Below are 27358 nucleotides of genomic sequence, written 5' to 3'. Positions count from 1 at the left end.
GTGTGAGAACAATAATTGATGAATATTGCTTGATAAATTGACAACACAGAGTGGCGTGACTCGCTCCTGTGCGCTCGCTCACTCTCTCTCTCTCTCACCGTCTCTTCCATTGCAGTCGCTGTAATTTGGTGTTGGATGACACCTATTGTCTTAGTACAGGCTACAGCGTTACTGTACATGATTATTAGCATTTTGAAATTGATTTTACCTGCTGGATTGAGAGTTGTGGTCAGACATAGTTGAGCAGTGCTGGTGTATGGTGCTATGGTTTCGTTTACTCTGATTGTGCATTTGGGTGAGTGTTTAATAAACTATGGAAATTCATTAGATCCATTGCTCAGTTCATTACAAAATTTATTATTCAAACTCTAAGACAAGCTTTTTACCCGCTATCACCCAGGATTATCAAAATTTATTTCAAAAGTTATTACGATCAAATTCCAGTGTATACAGAGAAAGAGAGAGTGAGAGAGATGGCAAGATTTTTTAGTATGTTTCATATATAACTTAAGGAAGAAATATGTTTTGATTTATTAGATGTGTTTTGTATTATGTAGAATGTGAATTGTTTATTAATCGAGATTTTTTCTGTAACTTATTGATTGCTCAGTAATGCAGTGTTGCGCTATTTATGACTAGTAGATTGTTTAGGTTTGTCCCTTTTATTGCCATTATGATTTTTATTTACTCCCAGTCTTGCTTTCTATAATGAGCTTGTTTTATTGAATGTGTTTCGGATTACCTAGAAGGTGAATTGTTTGTTAATCGAGATTTTACTGTAACTATTGATTGCACTGTAACGCAATGTTTTGCTATTGATAACTATTAGATTGTTTAGGTTTGTCCCTTTTATGGTTATTATGAGTTTATCTTACTCCCAGTTTTGCTTACTTGATGAGCAGATTATTGAAATTTCTTTACATTAGGTGTTCGATATTCTTGAGTAGAGGAGAAAGAGGAGTCCTAGGACAGAAAACTTGATCATGTTGGTTGTTGATGTTTTGCTTCAATCTTTGGGAACTTTTGCTTTTATGTAGTGCTCAGAGAGACACATATTAAGTAGATTGAGAATAATGGAACTCAATTTGATTTTCTATAGAATTTATTTTGATTTTGTTTAATGGAATTAAGTTCGATTTTTCATGAAGTTAGTTTGATCTTTCAATGGGTTTTAGTTTGATCTTTCATGGAATGTAGTTAGATTCTTTTATGGAATTTAATTTGATCTTTAATGGAGTGTAGTTCAATCATTAATGGATTTTATGTTTAAAATATATGCTTTTTTAGTTGAAACTTGCCTGTAACTTGTCTGAAATTGTGAGGGTTGATGACAAATGATATTCTTATCGATATATATATATATTGGGTAATAAATTTATCTTTTATCCCAGCTTGTGCCCTGGTTATTGTGTCTTAGTCATTAAGTTTACCCATTGTAAGAGAAGCCTTGAGAGTTCTGCACCGGTTACAGTTAATTAATTAGCAGATGTTATCTGTTATAATAAACACACTTTCATTCATATCCAATGGATGATTACTTGAATAAGTTAATATTGTGATTGACTTCATAATGGAAATGAACAGGGAGAAGTGGCATATTGAGTTGAGATTTATAGTTCCGATTTTATTATTGTGATATAGTAAAAAGGCTGTGATCCTTATATCAGGTCAAAAATGAATTATTATTTCGATTACATTTAATTGTGATATGAAATCAAAATATGTTGAGTAACATAACAACTAGTGGCTTCATGTCAACCAAATAATTCAACATTCTACATCATATTGTGATCTCTCATCTTTTATTATGAACAATAAGTTGCTGGTACACTGAACTAACTGAGGGTATCCATCACTCTGACACTTGGTGATTTTCCTGGACTCCAATTCACCACCATCAACTTCTGCCTTCTATGAAGTGTTACACTGTTGTGTATCACGATTCTCCTTGAGGACTGGGTCTTCAACTTGGGTCTACATCCTAGACGAGCTCCTGACTACTGCTGTGACCTCGACGAGCTCCTGGAATTAATGGAGCTGTATCTCAGCTGACTATTGTTGAGGCCTCGACGAGTTCCTGGTTGTGTTGGAGATTCATCCCAGCTGTCTGATGCTGGAAGTTAGGCAGTGCGAGAGCAAGGCCACCCACATGGCAGAAGCCTGGCCATGGCAGTGTGCAAGCACAGCAAAGTAAGGCAGTGCGAGAGCACAGCCACCTGAAGGGTGGAAGCCCAGCCATAGCAGTGCGGAAGCACAGCATTCCTATGCAGTGCAAAAGCACAGCGCTCCCTAGGGGTAGAAACCCTCACGCCTAGCAGTGCGGAAGCACGGCGCATCTCAGCAGTGCAAAAGCATGATGTACCTATGCAGTGCGAAAGCACAGCATACCTATGCAGTGTGGAAGCATGGCGTGAACTAGCAGCTCCACTCTAGAAGGATCAAGCCACAGTGGACGTGGCCGGACATCCTGCTGCTATTCTCCTTGATGATTCAGCTGCATTGTCACCGGTTGGTGAGGACCCAACCTGGTGCCCAGATGATTGTACAGTATCACATGACCATCAGAGATGCAACAGCATGAACCTGATGCTTGGGGACATATGTCCATTGCATACCCTTCTCATCCTCTCCCCCCCTTTCCTTCCCATTTCTTTCCCCCTCTTCCCCTAGTAGGAACAGTATATCATGATGTATATCATAACTAGTGAGGGAAATTGATTTTAGAGCTATTTTTGACAATGCTCAATGATCTCATTATAAAATCTGGTTGGACAACGAGCAATGCAGGCACTGAGCTACTGCTCAAATATGCTGCACACCCTTATCTTCTCCCACTTGGCTGCCAGGTCTCAGGTCGAGAACTATTGAATGAAGCAGCACACGGCCAGAGAGTGAGTACAGCTTGTGACCAGAGTCTACTCTTACTCCTTCAACTACTTTGAATTGCGCCTTCTATTTAACTGGAGTTAATAGAAGATGCTAGAAGCTCCAAGATACAGCACTCAAAGGAAGGGGAGTACTGTACGGCCGCTTCTGTGACTTCCAGCTGCCAACCTGCCTGATTTGACCAGTGGCAACAAGTTAGGTTTTGGGCTAAAACCTGACTGGACCCAGGAACATAACGAAGAGGACCAGGAAGAGCAAGAAGACCTCGAGTAAGGCTTGGGAAGGCCTTTGTCGACCCCGAGACATCAATCCTGGCCGCAGGAGACAGCTGGTGACCGAGCGGTTAGACTAGGTGACTGCCAGTGACCACCAGTTCCAGGGCTCTTCTATTTAGTTAATTCCATCGGGAATAGCAAGAGGACCTTGAGTAAGGCTTTGGAAGAACTTTCTCGACCCCGAGACATTGATCCTAGCCACAGGAGACAGCCGGTGACCACCAGTGATGCCTGGTTCCAGGGCTCTTCTATCTTGCTAATTACATTGAGAATAGCAAGAGGACCTTGAGTAAGGCTTGAGAAGGGGTACTCAAGACCCTGTTCCAACCCTTGGTGATGGACACATACCAAGCCTCCCGTCCCCTACTGTGGCCCACCCCAGACACAGACAACAGAGTCTAGCTGGCCCAGAGTGACACTGGGAATTCTAGTAGAAGAAGGTGTGGGCAAAAATCTACTTAGAATATGTATCCAAACAATATATTGAAAAATCAGAACTACAATATAAAATGCAAGCACACCCCCTTTATATTGACTGGACTTACTGTAGTTTTTTCAAACACCACTTGGAAAGTGGGGGATCCATGCCTCATCACAGACAGGAACTTTGAACAGGTTATTAAAACAGGAGGGAAAGTAAGAAAATGAAAAGTGGCTTCACCATCTAAATTATTAGAATAGTGGCTTCACCTTACCTGTAAAGTTTTCATAATACTTTCAACCTTGTCATTATCCACTTGTGGTGACAGAGGCCTTATTATAACACTCATAGGGATCTCATGAATATCTTCCACTCCATGAGAATGGATGCTTGTTAATTCTTTAGACATTCTTGATGTACAAATATCTGAAAAATTAAAATTAATTCATCATTACCACAACTGGGAGAAAAATTAGTGATACTTATAATTGGGCTAAGTATAATTTTTAAATGCATTAAATGCATAGATTGATTTTATAAAGATCTTTGAGTATATAATTTATCAGAGCAATCTGAATTTGCCTATTTAGTCCAATCAAATGTTTGATTTTCAGGAAACATTCTTGAAAGAATTTTTCTTGACGGTTGTATATGTATTTTGGGGCATTGAATTTGAATCTGGAATTTGCTGACATGCCAGAGAGTGGCTTTACCCCCAAAACTCCCATAATTTCAGACTTTTTCAATTTTTCCATACAATCTCGAAAATTGCCAGTTTTTGGAGTAAAATCATTCTCTTCAAAATTGAAGATAATGTAATTTCCAATGAATTGAGTGGTCGCACAGGACTACCTACCTTTTTTGGTTCCGAAGCTACAAATTTTAAAAAAGGGGTATTTTTAAGGGGTTTTCATAATCATGCAAACCTACCACTCCTACCCTATACAACTTGGATATTTTTCAACCACACATAACATGAAAGAACAATTAATTTCGAATTTAGTATAGGGGGAGGGGGAATACACCCAAAAATAGAAAATCATGTTCTACAGCCAAAATACATTTTTTTTATTATATGTGCCATGCTAAGAATTTATAAAGTTGATTTGGAATTTAGAATTCAGAAGCACACACAATATAACTTAATAAAGGGATGCTTGATAAACATACTTAGTGCTAGAGAATGGGAATCCAGAAATGACAAAAGAGAAAATGAAATAGAGAGAAGATATCAAATATATTGTCGCCTTTAACAGTTAAATTCAGCAATTAATAAAACAAAATTAAGTTGCATCATGAAAACCCAAAATAGAATTATTAAATTTAGAAGATAATCTCAGATACCGATAATTCAATAGTAGCCTACTCCATCTGCTTTACAATGGAAACGTTTTAGATTGGATCATAAGAAGCTTAAAGGACTCTAATTTCAGAAAGAAGAATTGAAAGTTATCATAGATATTTCTCAGAAGTTAATCATAAATAACAATAAATATTTGAAAGAAAGAACTTAATAAAATTCAGAAAACTCTTAGTGAAACACTATCAAAATATTATCGAATATTAATAATCCCTGATAATATCTATTATATATAATATTTATATTATAAAAGCTGCAAAGACAAATATTGCTAAAGGATCACATCACGAAATTCTACATAGGAAGACTATTTAAAAATATGTGACATCAAAACAAATTTAGAAAAAGGCTAGGGTCCTTGAAACTTTAAGCAATTCTTTACAACTTTAAGATGAAAATAAGATTTAGAAAACATTTATCAATGATGGACCTTTAAAAATTTCATGTACTAGTTCAACTCTAAGTAGTTTAGTAGATTATAGAATATAAATTTGAAGAAAACTGAAATTCCCAGCTGGATCCTTACACAGAAAATATGGCCACATATTTCAATGTGAAGATACAGCCGAAAATCTTCTATTCAAACAAAATGAAAATTTTTAGCCTAATCTATTAATCCCCAAGTTTAAAATTTGATTTAATGGTTCACGTTTTCCCCCTTTTTGAAAGTGAATGTTCACTGAAACCCATTCTGCCACATCCAGAATTCCTGGGATGTTTGTTCAATTTGAAAAAAGTTGTTACCTCAAAGCTGTTTCTTCAATTTGAATCTAAGCTTGGTGGTTGAGCTCTACACATCCAGATGGGACAGGGACCACAAACCCCAAGAAGCTTGGCTTTGAGGAACGCCATCAGTCAAAAGCATCTCAGCCTTTTAAAGACACACATTCACCAGACATTCATGGACCCGTACATTGACCGCTGTTAGAATAAAAAATAAACTAGGATAATGCAAATCAACTTAAATTCAGTTATATCATAATATTAATATCTTGATTATTAATAGAATAGAATTTATTTGTAATCAGGGTCATGCCCTATAAGTAGGGTGAAAAGGACAGAGGGTGATCGAAATCAGCTGTTTTGACCCCACTAGCATTCCCCAACACCCCCCCCCCGCCCCTTAGCAGAGTTGCTGACGTCACATGACAGCAGGTTAGTGACGTCATCAGCTGATCAGTGACGTCACTTGACCTCGAAATTTCCCGCCACAACAAATTTCCCTCCTTTTCTTTCTTCTAACCTCAAACTAGATTTTTCCCCCTGGGGGCAACATAACCTCAAAATCTTTTTCCCGCCATAAGCAGGGGTGCGCGCACGCTCAGCGTCACCCCAGGGCAAGTATTGATTTGATTTCACAGACACACTCAATTGTTGTGCATCTAATAGGCTATTGAAATTAAATATTAATATTAGCAGCTGCAATCAAACAACACAATTGATTTCCTCCTTTTACCCTGCTGCTTTGGCACTCAATTACACTTACTGCTTAGCGCGCACGGCGCTCAGTGTCCAAGTATTGATTTGATTTTACAGACACACACACAATATTGTTGTGCATCTAATAGGCTATTGAAATTAAATATTAATAGTAGCAGCTGCAATCAAACAACACTATTGATTTCCACCTTACCCAGTAAGGAAGTTTTTTTTCAGTGACACACACCAGACCAAGTATTGATTTGATGTATTGCTGGTTGCATAAACAAACCCCTTGTTTCTTACCCCTGTTTACTACCTTTTGGTTAGCTTGATGATGATACTATGAGCTATTGATTTTCTCCTTTTTGGCTAACAAGCTGGGAGGAATGAAGGGGGGGGAGGCCGGGTTAGCAGCGGCTTAGCTTAGTCTGTAATAACTGTTACTATTGATTGTAGTGCTTTTGTAGCCTACACAACTACTTTTTTTTCTACCCCTTCCCCATTGGGGTAGGGCATGTAAAAACTGTCACAAGACAAACTTGCTATATTGATTTTCCTCTAGAATAACAGCTGACACAGTTTTCAGTTGTGTGTTTAGTGTAGTTGGAGTTAGGAATAGAGAAGAAAGAGAGAGACAGTGTGAGTTAGTTATGCTTTTTTTATTAACACATTATGGAATGAACACACAAAAACTTTTTGATTTTCTTCTGAATAACAAACAAGAGTGACTGTATTGTATAACAAACAAGAGTGTTAGTAACATATAATGATAATAATATTAACAATAATAAGTGAAAGATTTATATTATAAACATGAACACTATAGAGTGTGTTAGTGACATACAAGTCACAAATTTGATTTGACAAGCACATACACAACCTTTAAAAACACTATGATTTTCTTCTGAATAACAAAACAAAGAGTGTCAGTGTTGTTAGTAACATACAATAATTACAATAATAAGTGAAAGATTTATATATAACAACATGAATACACACACTATAGAGTCTTAGTGGTGGCATACAAGCCACAATATAAGGTTGATGATGATGTTGACGATGGTGAGGAGAACCATAGTAGTATTTCACTATTAATAATTATGTACCTTTAAAAAGAAATGACAAGAAGTAAAATGACGCACTGTTTGACTTTACAATTGTTTCAACACATGTAAAATCACTTTTTCGTACTGTCAATCCTATTTCAAACCATAGTCTGTTGATATTCATTTTGAATATGAATTTAACACAATAAGTTCCACAATTTTCTTGTTGAACACAAGCTGATACAATTGCAGTATCTGCATGTCTTATTCTCATGCACTGTTGATCAATATTGTAGCTTATTTCAATGGCATTAACATTCAACCTAATAATTTTTGATATCATCTGTAACACACTCATCAAATAAAATTATTGCTACTACAAGTTGTTTTCTCTAAGGGTTAAGGAGAGGAGGATGTGGAGGTAGAGGAAGAAGAAGATGCAACAGGCAAATTCTCATCTGTTAATAGTGGAATTTTATAGTGTCCTAAAGCTAATATACTAATTTTATCACTACAGATATACCTTTTTTCATCTTGACAACTAAGCACCTTTCTATTTTGACAAATTGTCATTACTTTATGGTTTTTTGATCTAATTAAATTCTGTCTTCTGTACACCTCTCTACCTTCGAATAGACAATTTAAATAGTCTTGAAATGAAATGTATTGATTAGACTTTGGATGTTGAGCTGTTAATTTGTGTGACAATATACATCGTTTTACCCCTTTAGCCTTTTTAATTAGTCCTACTTTACGTTCAATCTCTAATCTATCTTCTGTTTCTTTATCAAAATGTTGCTGTTGTTGACCAATAATTTCATTATACAATCTACATGCCCATAGTTTTGACCGTAAACCCAGAAACTGATAAGGAGCTTTAGAAGCAAATTCATCTTTCATCTTACCAACAACCATACGGTTATGTGTAGAATAACCTGGGTGATCTACAGGATAATTCGATGTGTCTAGCCAATATTTTAAATCTTCATTTGTGCTTATGTCACATTAGAAATCCCTTGTTTTTATCAGGTAGAATAGTTGTCTAAAAGAGCTAGAAAACTGTTGGGTTTTTCGGTATTGTAAGGTGCTCCAGTATAGTGATTATTTGCAACTGCATGTCTGTGAACACACGTAACTATTCCGCCCCTGATAGAGGATTGGAAAAATTCATACATCAAGTAATCTGTCAAAAGTTCCAACTTATTTTAGTATATTTAAGCATAGCGTCAAAAGAAAAGCCAGGCAGTGTAAAATAGTGAGCTGGGTCAAGTTTGAAAATTTTGAGACTAATGTTGCGAAAAGATTCCATTATGTCAGCTAGGAGTAGTACGTCTGTTTTCAAATATAAGTCACTGTATTGACCAAGTGTGCGACAATTGAAGTGTTTCCAAACCTTTTGTGAATGCTGATAATCGTCTGCACTTATTGTACTATCACAAAGAGAACTGTAAAATTCTTCTATAGGTGGTAAACTTTCCTCGTTCATTTTAGCCCCAAGAATCACAATATTCGTATGGGAAAATTCCTTTACATGATACAAGAGGTAAACTTTGATGTTTGAAATGTTTCGATGTGTGTTTGAGAATACAAGCTATTTGCTCAATATTTGGTGTAAGGCCAGCTGGTTGTAGTAGGTTGGAGGTTAACGAATCCAAACTATCAGGTAGAAATTTGTACGAATCAAGAAATCTGAGATGGAGTCAATTGGACAATTGTATAGTAAATGATATATACTTTTCACTTGTCTGAGGAATTACTTGTAATTTATCAAATTTATTACTACAAACAGAACTGAGTGCAGAGACAATTAGGTGGGTATCATAAGATGCTGAATTGTGTAGAAATACTGTGATGTATGTTTGACTTCGTCTTTGTAAGTTACATGCATTGCAAAGAGCAGTACTATAGTATCCAGTGAGATGACAATGATCATAAACTTTATCGTTTTCAAAAGGCTTTTCGCATACATCACAAAATTTTGCATCAGAATGCATTTGCTCTTGTTCTCACCGTTTGTGAATGAACCATGAACAATATCACACAGTACACATACAACATTAGGTCTATCCAATTTTAATGCTATGTCACTCTTTGCTTCTAAATTAGGCTTTATAATTCTATTACTTTTAACACCCAACAGTTTACCTATTGAGTCGTCCGATGAAAATCTTAATTGACAATCACATTTGAAAGAACATTTCATTGTCGAAGGATCTAGCGCGAGCTCGAATTTAACACCATGCTCTTTCAATCTAGACTCTAATAAATCTTTTATTGTTTGAAATTCGAAACTGCCTTCTGGAAGAAATATACTTTGCCATTGTTCTCCTGTGCTGCTGCTGCTGCTGCTGCTGCTCTCATCTTGTTGTTCATCTCCTTTATTCTTAATCACTTTCTCCTTCACCCCTTTTTTTTCTCCCCCCTCCTCCTCCTCCTTCTCCTCACCACCTATGGATGGTGATGTTTTTGAAGGTAGATTCCATAGTGAATAACTATCTACCATGCCAATACTGAGAATTTCATCATGTGTAAGTTCTAATCGATCAGTAGTAGTACTACTACTACTACTCCGTTTCTGTTGAGGCTTATTTGTCAAAAATTCCAACCTATTGTTAAAACCATATTCAACATTTGGAATTGAGTTATTGCATGTAAAACTGAGCAATCCTAGCTCCCAACCTCCATTGTTGCCTTCCTCATCTCTAGTATCTATTGGTGGATAAATTAAATTGGTGGATCATAGCATCTTGCTATGTCAAAGTTGACTCACTTAATGACAAACACCTGTTAATGCATTGTGTTTTTATATTCTAGATTGCGGGAAAAAAATCAATAGTGAGTGAGGATAGTCTCTCTCTCTCTCTCTCTCTCTCTTATTCTAAAGAATAGGTAAGTTGTAAAACTGAGAAAAAAATAAGTTAAACACACACACACCAGTTTTTTTTATTTATTTTTTTTCAAACTTTACATAAAATTGTGATTACAAAAAATGAGTGCCATATATTTCATCTACAAGAAATTTTAAACATAAGTGTCCACAAATGTGAGAGTAAACATTCTCTTGTTTACGTTCAAAATTGTATTCTATTGTTGTGGCCGGTGTTTGACCATGATGCATGTAGGCTATAAATTCATGTGGTGGTCTAAGATTGCCAAAAGCGTCAAAGTAGTGAACAACATTGTCCTTCTTCACATAGCACACCCAATGTGTTCCTTGTCCACCTAGTATATCGAGATTTATACACCTGCACTATTGACTTAGTGGACCATAAGGAGGTAATGTATTACGCATAAAGACACCACAAAAATTTTTCAATCATAAAATACAAGCATACTTGTAGAGATCAGCTTCGCTAAGTGCTCTATCTGGTAAGGCTATTATTGAAGTCTTTAATGTTGATGATGACAAGTTTTTTTTTCTTCCACCTCCTTTCCTTCTGCTGCTCCCCCCTCTTCCTCTCACCATGTATGGCTGTAACTGTGGTTGACGTCTCAAATAGATTCATCGACCTGACACTACCCTCCTCCTCATCCTCCCACTCATCCTCCTCCTTATCAAACTGTGTAGACTTGATGGTCTGTTCGCCTTTCTTCTTCTTCTTCTCCTTCTCATCCCACCTCCAAAAGTTGATTTTGCTTTCCTTATATTGGTTACAGCTAATGCTGCTGCTTTTTCCAATAGACCCGCGTCTGAAGATGTTACTCTGCTCCAAGCACCCTCTGCCAACTCTCTGTCAGCTACTGCTCTGCTTGCTGTATCACTGTTTGTTGCGTAATATTTACACAATACTGTGTGTGTGTGTTTTAGAATTATAAAGCCTAATTTAGAAGCAAAGAGTGACATAGCATTAACATTAGATAGACCTAATGTTGTACGTTTACTGTGTGATATTGTTCACGGTTCATTCACAAATGGTGTATAGGACCATGTTCTCAACAAGTTTTACCCTATGATCGATCCAGGCTATAAAATAGCTATCGTTGCAAACACTGTAGTGTATTTGCCTGTGGACAGCAAACGCATAAGTTCTATCACATTGCAAATTGTAGACGAATGTGGACGTCTAGTTAATTTTCGTAACAAACAAATCAATATTACTCTTCATCTGAGAAAACAGCAATAACAAAATGGTACTATTGTTTGATAAACTACTTGGTAATAGGCGAGGAAGAGAAAAAGAAGATTCTACACAACTATTGGATTTGACAAATATTGATAATACAGGATCGACTAACAAAAACATCATTTGTCTGCCAGACACTGCAGAGCTAACATCTAAAAGTATCAATTATCTACTAAACAGAGGACTACGCATAATTAGTACAAAAAGAACGAAGTGAAGAAGAATAAAAAAAAATGTCAATACAAGTTTACAATACAATTACAATGTCCCTACAATACAAGTTTTGCAGCAAATGACGAACTCAAATTATGTGTACAGCAACAGGATATTTATACTCTCCCATCAGAGAGTTATCTTCACTTGGAATTTACAGTTACCACAACAGATGGTAAAGCAATAAATACAGCAGCATGTGTACCCGGATTTTTCACTTTTCTATTTTCTGAAATTTGCTATGAAATTAACGGAACTGAGGTTGATAGTACTCAAAGTCCAGGCATAACTACACTTTTGAAAAATGCCATCTCTTTTGAAAAAGATGAACAGGAGAAAATGGAGAATGCCGGCTATTTTTACGATTCTACCAATGGATATAAACCATTTTCGGTGAATGGAACAAACACGAATATTCTCGATGTACCACTACGCTATCTGTTGGGTTTTGCGGAAGACTATAGATGTATTATGCTGAATGTCAAACAAGAATTAGTGTTGAGACGAGCTGCCAACGATCCACATTGCTGTGTCTTTCTGTTGTGAAGTAACGTCATATAGCATCTTGTTGTTCACAAATTACATCATCAAATATAATTATAAAGTTGGGTGGCAGTTCGTGGGGTGGTGGAATTTCATCACTTGTGTCACACTCTGTGTAACTGAGTTCTGGTTCAAGACCACACATTACGGCGCGTAAAAATTTGTATTTATCTTGAAATGTTGTTTTGGAGAATATGTAAATATTTGAGAATCGAATACCATTTGGATTGAATAATATGTTGGATAGAACATTTGTTTTACCACAGCCTGATGGTCCACATATAATGCATCTCACATGATTTGGAAATAGAAAACTATGTCATAGTTGTCTTTTTCCCTGTTGTTTCAAATTTCTACTAACAATACAATCAAAATCGATAACTGGAAGCTTTTGTTTAGTTTCAACAAGTTCAAGTACACTATTTCTTCTTTTACTTTTTCCTTTTCCTCCTCTTCCTCCTTCTCCTCCTCATTTTTTCATTGTCAATCTTTTTTCTCTTCTTCTTATTCTCCATTCTGAAAAACACCACTTCTTTTCACCAATAATACCAATAACACACAGTTTTCACTTGAACAACACATAAAAATGAAATGGTTTACAAATAGGTATTACCTTTATATTTATAAAAAAAGACTATATTGAAGAAATATTTATAATAACCCAAGCATGTAGTTCAGGGTCAATGGCTTCTACCATTTCACAATATGTTCTACTTGTGGGAAAATCGATAACTAATCCTTGTCCATTGTTGAAAGAATGAATACTGGTGGCATGAAAGAAAGTATTGCTCATTATGACTAGGAAATTCTCTGCAGAACCAAATGGTTCTCTAATATGTGTATTGTTGAAATCAAACACAACTTCTACAATCCACCTTGTACCACTTGTGTATTGACAACAATTTTGACTCAAACAATTAGACTTTTTTTCTCTATCCAAACAGCACATTTTCGTAAGATAATGATGGTTAGCTGATGAAAAACAAAGTTAACCTGTTGGCAATACTGCAAGCTATTGAGGGTGATGTAGAGTGTGATGGAGATATGGTGTACACCTCTTCTTCTTCTTCTTCTTTTTCTTCTTCTTCTTCTTCTTCTTCTTTTTCTGTGATATTGCTAAACAAACCCTCTTTGTGACAGTATGAATCACAACTCACAACTGGACTATTTACAATTGCTTCAAGAAATTCTATAAATGGAAATGAGTCATGTAGACATGTGCGCATGTCATATTTACAATTTACTTGAGAACAAAGAAATAAATCTAATTTGAAACCACCTGCAACGGCCATATACCAAGTGTTGAGAGTATTTAGGATAGTAGTTATATTGTTATCATCATCATCGTCATTGTTATCAGCAGCATCTTTATTATCATTTTCAACTGATGGATGATACTGATGTTGATGATGATTGTTGTGTGGATAAATCTTTTCCAAAATACATTGACGAAAGAAAAACTTATTGGATTCATCAAGTCTGCCAATGGTTCGTAATTAAAGAAATTCATCAGTATAGTATTGATCCGCTAGTCTAGCTACACATAATAGAACATTATGTAGTAGTGTTAGGGTGAACAATTTTGATGTTAATACAATGACTTTCATTGTTGTAATGTTTAAAAATTGTTTAGTTGTGTTTGTTTTATATTCTTTAGAATTAGAAAAAAGTAAAAGAAAACTTGATTTTGAAGAGTCATTACATTGCGAAGAGATAGCGGAAGATGAAATAAAAATCCTAAAAATTGAAATTGAAATGTTAAATAAAAATAAGCTATCATTAAAGAAGGAGATAGAGGATAAGAATGCAATCATTAGTCTTCTAAAATCCGACTGTGAGAAACTCTCTCACACAATTCAGCCGGAAAATACTGATGGAATATTTGTTAGACCTAAGTACAATACCAGACTGAAAAATCGTGCTTCTAATCCCTCAGTTCAAACTCAAAATAGATTCTCTGCATTGGAAGTAAGCGAATCACCACCCCTACCTGCTGGGGACGTTGACCACAGCCAAGTGCAGCCAACACGTCGTCCACAAACGACTGCTAGGACTAGGTCGTTGAACGTACATTTGTATGCTGATAGCCAGGGTAGGGACGTCTTCAAGCATTTCAATGTCAAGAACCATAAGTTTCTTGGTATGGTGAAACCTGGAGCTAGATTCAAGGATGTAGTTGAGGAGACCATTCAACCAAGTGCCAATGATATAGTCGTCTTCTTAGCTGGTACAAATGATGTTGCTCATAATGAAAGAAAGGAACTTCACACCTCTCTCCGGAATAAACTACAGGAACTGCACAACAAACGGGCTAGGAATGTGATTGTATTTTCAGTCCCTCACAGACATGATCTCCCAATCTGGTCAGCCATCAACAAAGAAATTCAGGAGGCTAATGAAGAAAACTTTAACTTATGTAAGCATTTTAGTAATGTAACTTTTGTAAATATTAGTAACATAGGTAGACGTTTTCACACATAAAATGGACTACATCTAAACAGGCTAGGAAAGAAATATGTGTGTGATAAAATCATTGGTTTAGTCGATAAGATAGCTTGTGATCATGAAATCGTTTCCAAATCTATACCTTTAAAGTTTACCTTCGAACCGCAAACTGCAATGGACTCTTCCAATAATTTAAACTGCATAGCAGCGTCGACAGCAGTCAATACCTAACCAGCGAAGAAGTACAACATACGGATTCAACAATAAACAGGAGTGAATTGAACATTTTTTTCATAAATATCTGCTCACTAAAATACAAGCTGAACCAGATAGAACAAATTTTGTTGGAGAAGGGCATTAATATTCTATGTATTAACGAACACTGGTTAAATTATGATGAGATATCACTATATGTCCCAGGTAGCTTCGTCCTAGCAGCCTCTTACTGCAGGACACCTCCACTCATACACGGAGGCTCATCTATATTAGTCAGTCCCTCTATCAAGTACAGTACACTGAAAGTTAGTAAATTTTGTAAGGATAGGGTATTTGAAATGTCAGCCATAAAAATTGTCCAAAACAACTGTATTATAATGTGTCTATACAGGACACCTGACTCTGATCTTCAGGACTTCTTAACTAGATTGGAAGAAGTTTTAAAATTTATCACTGAAAAACCCCACTCTTCTTTTGCAATCACTGGAGATTTCAATATAAACATACTTGATGATCATAGACCGGAGGTCCTCCAATTCATGGATGTAATGAGATCCTTCAATTTATATAATGTACACTCCCTTCCTACAAGGGGTAGAGTAAGCCTGGACATTGTGTTTACATGTATTAAACCTGAGTTTACTGAATATGAATTGTATGAACAGGACCTTATATCTGACCATGCAGGTATTTTTGTTAATTTTTCAATAGGAGTTACCAATAGTACAAAGAATGACAAGGAAACAGAATTCCGCAAAAAGCGTCTTATCTCGGCTGTTAGACTAAATAATTATAATAGGTGTCTATCTAATTACGACTGGTCGAATATTTTCAATGTCTGTGATACAAATACTGTGATATCTACGTTTATAAATGTTTTAACGTTTTACCTGAATGTTCATTGTCCTCTAATTGACTATAAACTTAGGCCCAAATCTAGTCAAAAAAATTGGTTCACGCCTGAACTGAAGCTAATGAGGGAACGTCTAATGATGTATTATAGTATCTGGAAGATAAGCAATACTGGGAATGCAAAGGCTGAATTCAAAAACTATAAGAAGCTGTACAATACAGCTATATATCAAGCAAAAATTGCAGCAAATGATAACATTATCAGCAAATCAGCTAATAGATGTAAAACAGCCTGGAGAATTGTTAAAAAAGAGACAGGGCAAAACATGGCGCATCCAAAAGTTAATCTCTCACCAGAAACGCTGAATGATTACTTTATTAATGTCCCAAATAATGCAGCCAAAAAGCAAAACTCCTCTCCACTCACCTATTCTGATTTTTTAAAAAATTATAAATTTACTGAGGGTATTAATAGACAAATGCTTAACTTTTCATGGAAAGTGGTAGATGCAGATACTATTAGATCGATTGTAAGTAGTTTAAGTGCATCAAAAAGTGAAGATTGTTTTGGTATGTCCAATTTTTTGCTAAAAAATATTATTGAATCTATATTGGCTCCCTTAACAGTGATAATAAATTTAGTTTTGCTTACTGGAAAATTTCCCGATTGCTTAAAGCTCTCATTACTCAGTCCGATTTTCAAAAAAGGTGATCGTGAATTACCTGAAAACTACAGGCCAATAGCAATTGTTACAATAATTAGCAAGATAATAGAGACTTGTATTTTCCATCAATTGTATGACTATTTCACAATCAACAAACTGTTAAATGTGAACCAATTTGGGTTCAGGCCTAACTGCTCAACCACAATGGCGGTTGAAAAAATAGTAAATTACATCCTTGATGGTTTTGAGAAGAGGATGGTTGTAGGAGGTAAAATGTTGGACCTGAGTAAAGCGTTTGATGTTGTTTCACATGACATTCTTTGCAGGAAGCTTGGACACTATGGAATCAGAAACAGTGAACTAGAATTAATAGAAAGTTACCTTAGAGATAGATACCAAATTGTTAAGCTCAATAATAATTGTAAATCCAAACCAAAGAAAGTATTGGCTGGAGTACCTCAAGGTTCAGTCCTTGGGCCCTTTTTATTCTTAGTTTTTATAAATGATTTTAATGTAAATGTACCCAGCTTTTCTGTGCTTTATGCTGATGACACTACCATTTTGGATTCGAATGTAAATGTAGATAGTGTGTTAGACAGCCTTGTTTTGTCAATGGACTGTAGTAAAGAGTGGTACGGAGCAAATTGCCTGACACTTAATGAGGGTAAAACAGAGAATATAATTTTCACTCTTCGAAATAATTTAAATATTGAACACCAGCCATACCTAAAGCCAGTGAAATTATTAGGAATCATGCTGGACAGCAAGCTGACCTGGACTAGTCATGTAGAATATTTATGTAAAAAGTTGGCCAGAGTCATGTTTCTTTTAAGGAAATTGAAATGTAATGTTAGTAAGGAAGTCTTGATTCTTACCTATTATGGTCTTTTTCACTCTCAACTTAATTATGGACTTCGACTGTGGGGTAATAGTAGTGAGATGAAAAAAGTATTTGTATGGCAGAAAAAAGCTATTCGTTGCATAGTTGGCCTGAAGAGTGACGAAACTTGTAAAAATAGCTTTATTGAACTGAATATTATGACTCTTCCATCTATGCACATTTACTGTAACCTAATTTATGTTAAAAAAAATATAAATGATTTCAAACAACACTATCATCAGCATGCACATCTAACTAGACACAGGGATAACATAGTTACGCCATATATTAGACTAAGCAAATCATTAAAAAGCCATAGGTATCAGCAATATTTATTGTTTAACAAATTGCCGCGCACAATCAGGATCCTGCCAACAAAAAAATTTATCCCAGCAATATCCTATTGGCTGAAGCAAAGTGCTTTTTACTCTACTGAAGAGTATCTTAATCTTACTGACATAAATAACTGGACTGATAATTGATTTGTAATCTTAATTTTTGTAATGTGTTTGACTGGGTCGCGTGTTGCGCCCTCACAAAGTGACAAAGCCTATTGTATAATATTATGTACTTATTGGTCAATAAAGATTCTTATTCTTATTCTTATTCTTATACTAACAAAAGAGTGATGCAATAATATTATGGTTTATAACAGTGTTTTTTTTTTGTTCTCTACAGATTATAATGTTGGACAAATTAATTAAGAAAGTGACTACATATAGCACAATGGAAATTTCATCTGCAACAAATTTAATGAATGACATATCATCATATTCTTCTTCAACTTCTTCAAAGCTGCAATAATAATAATAAGCATATAGCTTTTATTGGTGGACAGCCCCTTACAGGTGGATCCATTTTGTCATATGAGCCATGACATTGGATACATGGACCCTACAATTTTAGGTGGACTCCGAGCCACCATGGAAGACACTAGTGCAGTGGGCATGGACCCTACAATTTTTAGGTGGACTCCAAGCCACCATGTAAGACACTAGTGCAGTGGGTGTGCACTAGGTGCAGTTGTATCTAACTATGTGTGTAATAAATTTTTTTCTCTCTCTTCTTCTTCTCTTAAATACCTACTCTTAACACTACAGTAATAGATAATATTAGGGAGAACTACAATAGGGAGAAAATCAATTCAATTATAATTGAGGTAAGCTGCTTGACTGGTCAGTATGGGTTCACCTGTAATATAGTGCCTGAACAAAATACTAAAACACTGACATATAAAACTGAACTGACGGTTCTTGTTCTAGAGGTAAATCAATATAGCAAGTTTGTCTTATGGCGGTTTTTACATGCCCTACCCCAATGGGGGAGGGGTAGAAAAAAGTAGTTGTGTAGGCCACCAGAGCAATTTAATCCATAGTGCCAATTACAATTGAACAGAGCTATGCTACCACCCCCTCTCTTTCTCTCTTTCTCTTGCTCACCAACTGAAAACACTACAGTAATTGTATGACAAGGAAAATGACAGAGCTATGCTACCACCCCCTCTCTTTCTCTCTTTCTTTTGCTCACCAACTGAAAACACTACAGTAATTGTATGACAAGGAAAATGAATAAATGATATTATGAAAATATTGTGGTGTTCCTCTTTCTAGGAGAAAATCAATAGCAAGTTTGTAAAGTAATAGCCTTGATCAATGAACTAGTCACTGACAATTACCAACTGAACTGGACTACGTAGTTGTTTTTCTCTTTCTAAAAAAGGAAAGTCAATATGATGACTGCTTGACTAGGCAATAAGTGTGCACCTGTAATTGAGTGCCAAAGCAGCAGGGTAAAAGGAGGAAATCAATAGTGTTGTTTGATTGCAGCTGCTAATATTAATATTTAATTTCAATAGCCTATTAGATGCACAACAATTGAGTGTGTCTGTGAAATCAAATCAATACTTGAACTGGGGGGTGACACTGAGCATGCGCGCACCCCGCTTATGGCTGGAAAAAGATTTTTGTGGTTATGTTGTCCCCCAGGGGGGAAAAATCTAGTTTGAGGTTAGAAGAAAGAAAAGGAGGGAAATTTGTTGTGGCAGTAAATTTCGAGGTCAAGTGACGTCACTGATCAGCTGATGACGTCACTAACCTGCTGTCACGTGACGTCAGCAACTCTGCTAAGGGGCGGAGGGGTGGGGGGGGCAATGCTAGTGGGGTCAAAACAGCTGATTTTGATCACCCTCTATCCTTTTCTACCTACTCCTATATACAAAGAGGTGAGTACATAGTATTCAAAAATACAATACATAATTTCACTAGTAGATTGAATCACTTTTCATAATAAGGTCTTTCAAGTATTGTTGTTAGTTTGTTCAGTCTGGCTTATTCATTTGTTTATTGATTTAATAGACAAATAAAATCTATATCACCCAATACTAATGGAATTCATAATAATATACTGTACTACAAACATCAGGAAATACAGTCATTTTAATTTAGGTTAATAGCTTCCTCTTCAGAAATAATATCAAACAAAAATATCTTGATTCCTTCTAATAGGTACTCTACATTTCTACAAGAGCATATCCTTCATTTTATTCCAACATTTATCAGTTTGAATTACAATTACACATCTTCCATTACTAGATTTCCTAACTTATATTATAATTTATAACGTACCTTCAGTAGTGGTTATAGGAGGTTAATATCCATTGTAAGGCAACAACACTTGATACTCTCTCTCTTTACTTTTGAAGAAACTTCTAAAACACAAGCAAACTAAACATGCTACTGCAACAGAAGGTTGCACAGCTAATGAAAGGAAAGGCTAAAGCCAGCCAAAAGCCATGATGAATATCTAACACTACATAAGTTAAGGCAAAGTTACTGAGGGACTACATATTTAGTTCTGTTAGCAGCAATGGACAGATGCTGAATGAAACTACTTCACTTCTCTTGTCTTGCCATGGACAGCTGTGAACGGCCATACTTGATTCTCGAATATTGCAACTTAACCAAAGTCAACTGTGATTGGGAGTTACTATTTTCTAGAAAATATTCATCACAATTTCTGCCAATGGAAAGGAACAGTACAACTACAATTTGAGATACATTCTCCCACCAAGTGACAGCTACTTTTCCTAACCAAATAAGGCATGATCGATAATCAATTGGACACAAATTCCTTGCCTTATTTATGAGGTCATGAACCAGGCTGATGCTCCAGGAAAATCAACAATTTTCCCAGTAGTGTGCATCCTATGCACACACTTACAATATTGACACTACACAACGCAGAAAAGCAAAGCAGCGAAATAAATTTTCATTACAGACTAACTCCTCATGATAATCTGCATAATATTCATCATTCATAATTGGAACAATGAATATTGTAACAATACTCCCCCTTCTTCAGTGTGGAACACCGGGTTAAATCGTAGGGACAATTTGGCAGAAAACAACATGACAGTTCTCTTGGTAACACTCTGTATAAGACTAATAACGACCAAAAGGAATTATTCACCTCAAAATTTTTGCTAACAGACTCGACACTTACTCATGCAGAACAACAGGGTTACAAAATAAACATACAGCACAGATGTAAAAACAAATTGATGGAAACAGCAAAATGGGACACTAATAGGTTACCAAAGAAATGAGATACAACCTGTCCATCAACAACATACAATGCCTCACTGCAAATACTTGACCAGATAAGGCATCTAGGATCAACTAGCATGGCTATTCCCCCTTGAAATGAACAAGAAAACAAATTAACTAAATATTGTTATCAATGCCTACATCAAAATAACTGTAAGTATATACCACTAGTATCCTACCAAAGCCAGAAAGGAGACTTCTCACCCATGAGGGATAACCATAATTTTGAGCCAATACATTTTCGGTCAAATTCCAAAATAAAGTTTAAACCATGTATTCATCCCTATAGAATAGGATCAATAACTATGTGAAACAGGGAGAATTCACATCAACCTGATAAAGCCAATATTATCAAAATCAACCCAAAATTCAATAATCAACAAAGGTGTAAAAAAAAGGCAAAACAAAGTTTGACTGTCTCTGCACATTCTGGCCTGCGCTTCTTTTCGGCCATCTTGGTTTGACCAAAACATTGCACTTGCACTGCAGTCATACTGTAGCATAAAAATCTATGCTAATGTGTTCATTTAATTGACTTTTAATGAAAAAAAAGTTTAGATCAAAATGGTAACCTGTTGTGCAAACAGAAGTTCAAAGAAGACTCCAGGAGTGACTTTTCACATATAATAATCAATAAATTTAACAATTTGTTGACTCTTGTTAAGGTTAACCTGTAGATAGATAGGGCTAGATAAATGCCTTTTATTCACACTTAGATTGATAGATTAATAACTTTATTGTTCAGTTCAAGCATATAATACAAATTAAATACAATAAATAGAAGTTCCATCCAAATAATTCAAAAGTAACACAATAAAAAATTCTTAGGCATGGCCTAAGTGTTGATAGTTTTTATCTTAAGGTAAAAACATCTTAATCTTATTGTAGGGACTTGTCAAACAGATTAAAAATAATGATCACAGATTTCATTACCGAAAAAAAGTTTAGTGAGGAACACTAAGTACAGAAAGGAAAACTAATATACTTTTATCTAGAATAGTCTGCCAAAAATTGAATGTCCATAACAATTGTTATTTGTTGTTTAATATACAGAAATATATTCATGTAATTGAATAAATATTGTATTGCAAAACTTATCAGTAGAGAAGGTTTAAGATTTCAGACGGACTTTTTTGCTCGAAATCCCCTCCCCCCTCTCCCCCCTCGTCCATCCCTCCTCCCCTTCCCCCCGCCTGTAGGGCGGGGGGTGTTCTAAAAATAGATTTCCCCTTCCCCCTGTCCAGTGGAGGTGAGGGGGATAGAGAGAGAGGGAGATATATCTTTCTCTCTCTTTCTAAAAATAGATTTCCCCTTCCCCCTGTCCAGTGGTGGTGAGGGGGGGTAAGATATCTCTCTCTCTCTCTCTCCAGGTGAGGGAAAAAAAAATTTCCCTTTTAGGAGGAAAAATTCCCTCTCTCTACTGTCAAATTGAAGTGAATCCATATTTCTACATCTAATGCTATGCTGACAGATTGAGGTGAATGATAGATGTGGGAAAAAAATCTCTTTGAGAGGGAAAAATTCCTTTGGTGTCAAATTAAAGTGAATTCATATTTCTACATCTAATGCTATACTGTCAGATTGAAGTGAATGCATTTCGCTCTAATGCCAGACTCACTTTGAGAAATTCCTTTGGTGTCAGATTAAAGCGAATTCATATTTCTACATCTAATGCTATACTGACAAATTGAAGTGCATCCATTTCGCTCTAATGATATACTACGATGACGGGCTCAATTGATCCTTATCTCTTTCCCGCACCCTTCTCTAAGCCGAGTAAAGGAAGAATGTTATACTAATGTTATACGCTGCCTTCGCTTCTCACAACCAGCATTTCTTCTTTTACTCGTCACATCTCTTTCCCGCACCCTTCTTTATTACGAAAGCGAGTAAAGGAGACAAGAAGTAACTATCTTCCATTTTGATCGATCGTTCCTATACTGTAGTAGTGAAACGTTTCTCACCAGCATTACGAAAGGAAGGAATCTAGTATAAGTTTTATAATGGGAACATATCACCTCTTTAGAGTAAAGTGACACGTGCATTCGCTCGCGCGTGCCTCACATCTGCTCTGCTCCCTGTGAGGTCCCTTGCTAACTCCAATATCTCCTGCATCGAAAACCGTTGCATGAAAAAAATCGATTTATGTGACAAGTGTTTAGTCGTTAAAGTTACTTCACACAACCTTTTTCAAGATTTATTGATATGCTCAAAAATGACTAGGGTGAAAACTATAGGTGTTGAAGTTCACTCGCACAACCTTTTTCAAGATTTATTGATATGCTCAAAAATGTCAATCATGGTGGTCTAGACTGAAATTTGAAACTATAGGTGTTGTCTCACTCAACCTTTAAAAGATTTATCGATATACTCAAAAATGTCTAGACTGAAACTATAGGTTTTGTCTCTCTCACACATGTGTTTATACAATCAATCACACTCGTCTAGACTGAAACGTTCACTCTCTCACACTCAACTCAAGATTTTATGTTTTCGGCGCCAATATAAAGTCTTTATATTTGACCAAATCCATTTTTTCTGTAATAATTTGTACTACCTGATGTTCGTTAAGCCCATGATCCTTTGCTTCAATCCAATTCATATGGAAACTTACCTCGGCGTATTTTGATACAATGTCTAATGCGATTCTGTGGATAAATAAGCTTAGGTAGTCAATGAATGGGGCCGAACATTGCAGTCTCATGACAGCACCCTCTTCCGAATTTTTAATTGCCTCAGCTATTTCATCACGAACGCTTTTCACAGCGTCTGCCATCTCGTTTTTCTTAATAAAATCTCCAATATCATTTTTAGTTGCATACTTTTCTGCAATTTGATTAATCAGAATAGCAATAGCATCTTTTGTAATAAACTGCTCAATACCCTCCATAATATTAGCTTTTATTGCACTCGCCATTTCAGATAATCGTTTTTCAAACTCTTCCTTTGTTAATGAAGAACTAATCAATTTCTGCAAAGTAGATTCTAAATATTGCTTATCAATTCCCGATGGGTGTGTTTCAATTTAGTATTGAGATAGTTTCTGTCCAGCACCTCCAAATTCTTAATTTTATCTGATACGGCTTTTAATTTTTCATCTAAATAAGCCTTATCAACTTTATCGTTGTTAATACTGAGCAACTGAGATGAAAAGCTGTCTGTTAAAGTTTTCACTTCTCCTAAAGCACTCTCTAGAGTTTGAGTTCTCTCTCCAATAGCTTTATCGATATTAGTACTGAAATTTTGTAACGTGCTTAGAATATGTTCTCTTTCAATTATGCTCACTCCAATATTCTTTGTATTTTCCGAAACGAGTTTGGTTATTTGCGAATCTAAATAAAATTTCACAGCTTCGCTGATTCCTTGTTGATTTATCGATTCGATTATCTTCTGTGTTATCGAGTCAATATCGCACGTAAGACTAGCTCCGCTAGGTGTATCAATTCGTCCGAATCGATGTAGAGTCATCGTGACACTAAACAATTAATTTTGCTTCTTTTAGCTCTTCAATTATACTCGCGATTTCCACATCATGCCCACTGTTCCCACTAGCTTTTGAGGAATAGAGTAAATTTAATCTTTCCACTAATTCGTCAAAATTATCAAAGTATTGATAAATTCTATCATGAGAATTATTTTTTGCAAATTTCAATAAACCCCAACCCTTCTTTTTACTAATTTTTTTACTGGGAAATAACTTTTGAATCATTTGCGATTTAATTCCCTGATTTCGTTTAACATAGCCTCTTCGATCTAAATGTATACCTGTAAGTGTTAAGATTTTTTTATACTTATCCAGATCTCTTTGATTATAAAGATTTGAGTTTGGTCTCGCACTGAATAATAACTCAAGTAGACCGTGTGTTAATCGAAATCTTTCATTATTAATATCTATATAACCGTCAACAAATATTACTTGCTGATTACCAATATAATACACGTCATCTTTAGAATTATATGAAATTCCATAACTGATTGAATTATTCTGTTTTTCCGCATGAAACGTTTTTAGATATTGTGACAGCACATCGTCGTTTCTGCTAGAACCAAGTAAACTGTTTTCAAATTTAGTCGAGCTTAAAAAATTGTCTGCTGAACTCTCATAACTCTGTTCATCTCCCTCCTCATTATCATCAATTTCCATACTCTCCTCTTTTACTTGTTCCTTTTTTGGTTTTACATCAGAGTGTGAGAATTTGTTTTTTCCCAGTTCAATTATGGGCTCTATCAACGGGGAGAGCATTTTCCTATTATATTCCTCCGATCGCTTTTCAAAATTGACTAAGCTTTTATGCTTCTCTCTAATTACTTTTCTCAATTTCTTAATCTTTTCGATTAAACCAACCTCCTTTCTATTCAGCTTCCTGCTGTATGACAACATGACTGCACAAAGAATTAATCTCTACTGAACGGTAAGAAACGTATCGAGCGAATCTCGGTACTTCCCGCTATTAATTCCACACTCGGTCATAATAGTTAGAAAATTATGAGGTTTACGATTCCAAACTGTATGACAAAGTTTAACGAAATCTTTATAAGAAATATCTGCTCCAACATGATCTCTGTGAATTAATTTCAGACTCAATAAATCTACCTTGAAGATTATTATCATATTTGCGTTGTCCCTAGTGAAATGTTTCTGTGTCGCCCCATAACTCTGAATTAAATATGCAGTGTCAATATTACGATGTCGACCCATGGTAAAATATTCTCTTATTTGAGGTACGTGATTAAGTTGGAAGTCATCGAAAATGACAAGAGAAAATTGTTGAATTTTGTTGGGGTGAGCTATAGATTCCGAATTGCTGTTTATATGAAATTCAATACCCTTTATTTTTAGAAATAATTGGCTCGAGAGCGTTAAATACAGATTGGCTTGTCTTGTCTTTTAATGGTACACAATATGCAAATTTTGAAAAACAATTAATAACAGCTAAGATATATTTGTAACCCTTATTAAAACGTGATAAACTTGTCATCTCAATGAGATCGGCTTGAAGCAAGTCTTTTTCACTTTTCAACTCATATTTGCGAGTGGGATAGTTCACACGCGGCACGCTATGAAGCTCTAAAGCTAACTTAGATCTAATAATATTCATGATATTTACAACAGACAAATCAAAATCAGTGGTGTTGGATGATTGTCATGGGACATACTGATCAATCACTTAGAGTGTTGAGACTATAATGACCGAAAGGGAGAGTATCAACACCATTCTCAGCAATATACCTCTTATCATCATAAGGGCTCAAACAGATTTTTGCACATTCAACCTGATACATGGTGTGATTATACGATCTTAACATATTAAATTTTTCTACATGTTCACTACGTTCAAACAATGATTTCATATATAAATTAAAATTAAGCTTTCTACATTTTACTCCGCTCTGTACACCCTTTGCTATACATTTATTTACAAGTTCTTCATTCTCGTTACAAACTAAATATGAGTAAAGTTTGGATCTAAGTCCGAGAAATCTATGGACAGGCTTTGACCCGGTCTCATCCTTGAACTTTCCTACAACTTTATTCCTCTCCATGGAAAAGCAAGGGTGGGAAGGTGGATAGTTAGAAGTATCGAAAAGGGACAAATTTTCTCTAATCAACTGATACACATCTTCGACTTTAAGGTTTAGAAGAAAACTGTCGGTGTCAGTCATGCACAGTTCTATACGATCCCACGGTATAATTTTTTGTAATTTACAATAGAAAAAATCGTACATATGGAATTTACTCAACTCCAGTACACTGAAGCCGGAATAGACAGGCTTGTTCATTTTAAGTTCCAACTTACGAGAGAAAACCGCGATCACGTTCGGACTAATTATTTGCCAGCGTTTACATAGCGGGTTTGAAATGTACTTATCTAACCGTTTTTCATCCGTGATAATTTTAACATTCATTTGCTTACGACTACTCTGAATTGTCTTACCAAATATCAGATTGCAACAGGCCTTAAAGAAGGATATTTCAAATTTATTTTTCGCGTTCTGTCTATTCCGGATATTGAAGTCGATGTAGCTTTTCAGCCAGGGAGATTGGGAAAAGCTAATGACGCGATGCACTTTCAATAATTTCAAACCGAGCTGGAGGTAGAGCTTTAAATTGACATAGTGAACAATGTACTTTTCACGGTCGAAAAGTGTGTTCATGAGCTTTTTGGTTCCAGTTTGACCGTTCTCATTTGTTTGGTAGTTCGACAGCAATTCGCGCGGTGGGGTTTGGTGGAGAGGAGCGAGGGGGAAGCTCGCATGCTTATCATGCAACTCTTGGGGGTACTTGAGATCACATTCTATTATATACCCGGTTTCTGAATTGCTGTCCAAATTCGCGAAATCAAGGCTGGAAATTTCTTCCTCTGAGAGGAATTTGAAATTTCCAACAGGCAAGCTTCGGCTCAT

The 27358-nt window shown here is 35.8% G+C and overlaps 1 protein-coding gene across 2 annotated transcripts in view; it reads right to left on the bottom strand.

Annotated features, from left to right (window-relative positions):
* Nucleotides 1-27358, bottom strand: part of LOC111058796 (putative sulfiredoxin) — a 101109-nt gene that overhangs the window by 9134 nt on the left and 64617 nt on the right. The window contains exons 2-3 of one of the 2 annotated variants that reach the window (XM_039432607.1): nt 5687-5863; nt 3857-4008 (exon numbers count right to left, since the gene is read on the bottom strand). In XM_039432607.1, the coding sequence (XP_039288541.1) occupies nt 3857-3991 (135 nt within the window). In that variant the 5' untranslated portion in view covers nt 3992-4008; nt 5687-5863. The remainder of the gene's footprint in view (nt 1-3856; nt 4009-5686; nt 5864-27358) is intronic. The other variant, XM_039432605.1, reaches the window with a different exon arrangement.

This window comes from Nilaparvata lugens, chromosome 7, assembly GCF_014356525.2.
Source record: "Nilaparvata lugens isolate BPH chromosome 7, ASM1435652v1, whole genome shotgun sequence".
Classification (NCBI taxonomy): Eukaryota; Metazoa; Arthropoda; class Insecta; order Hemiptera; family Delphacidae; genus Nilaparvata; species Nilaparvata lugens.
The sequence above is the reverse complement of the archived record's forward strand: the minus strand, read 5'-3'. Positions and strand labels throughout refer to the sequence as shown.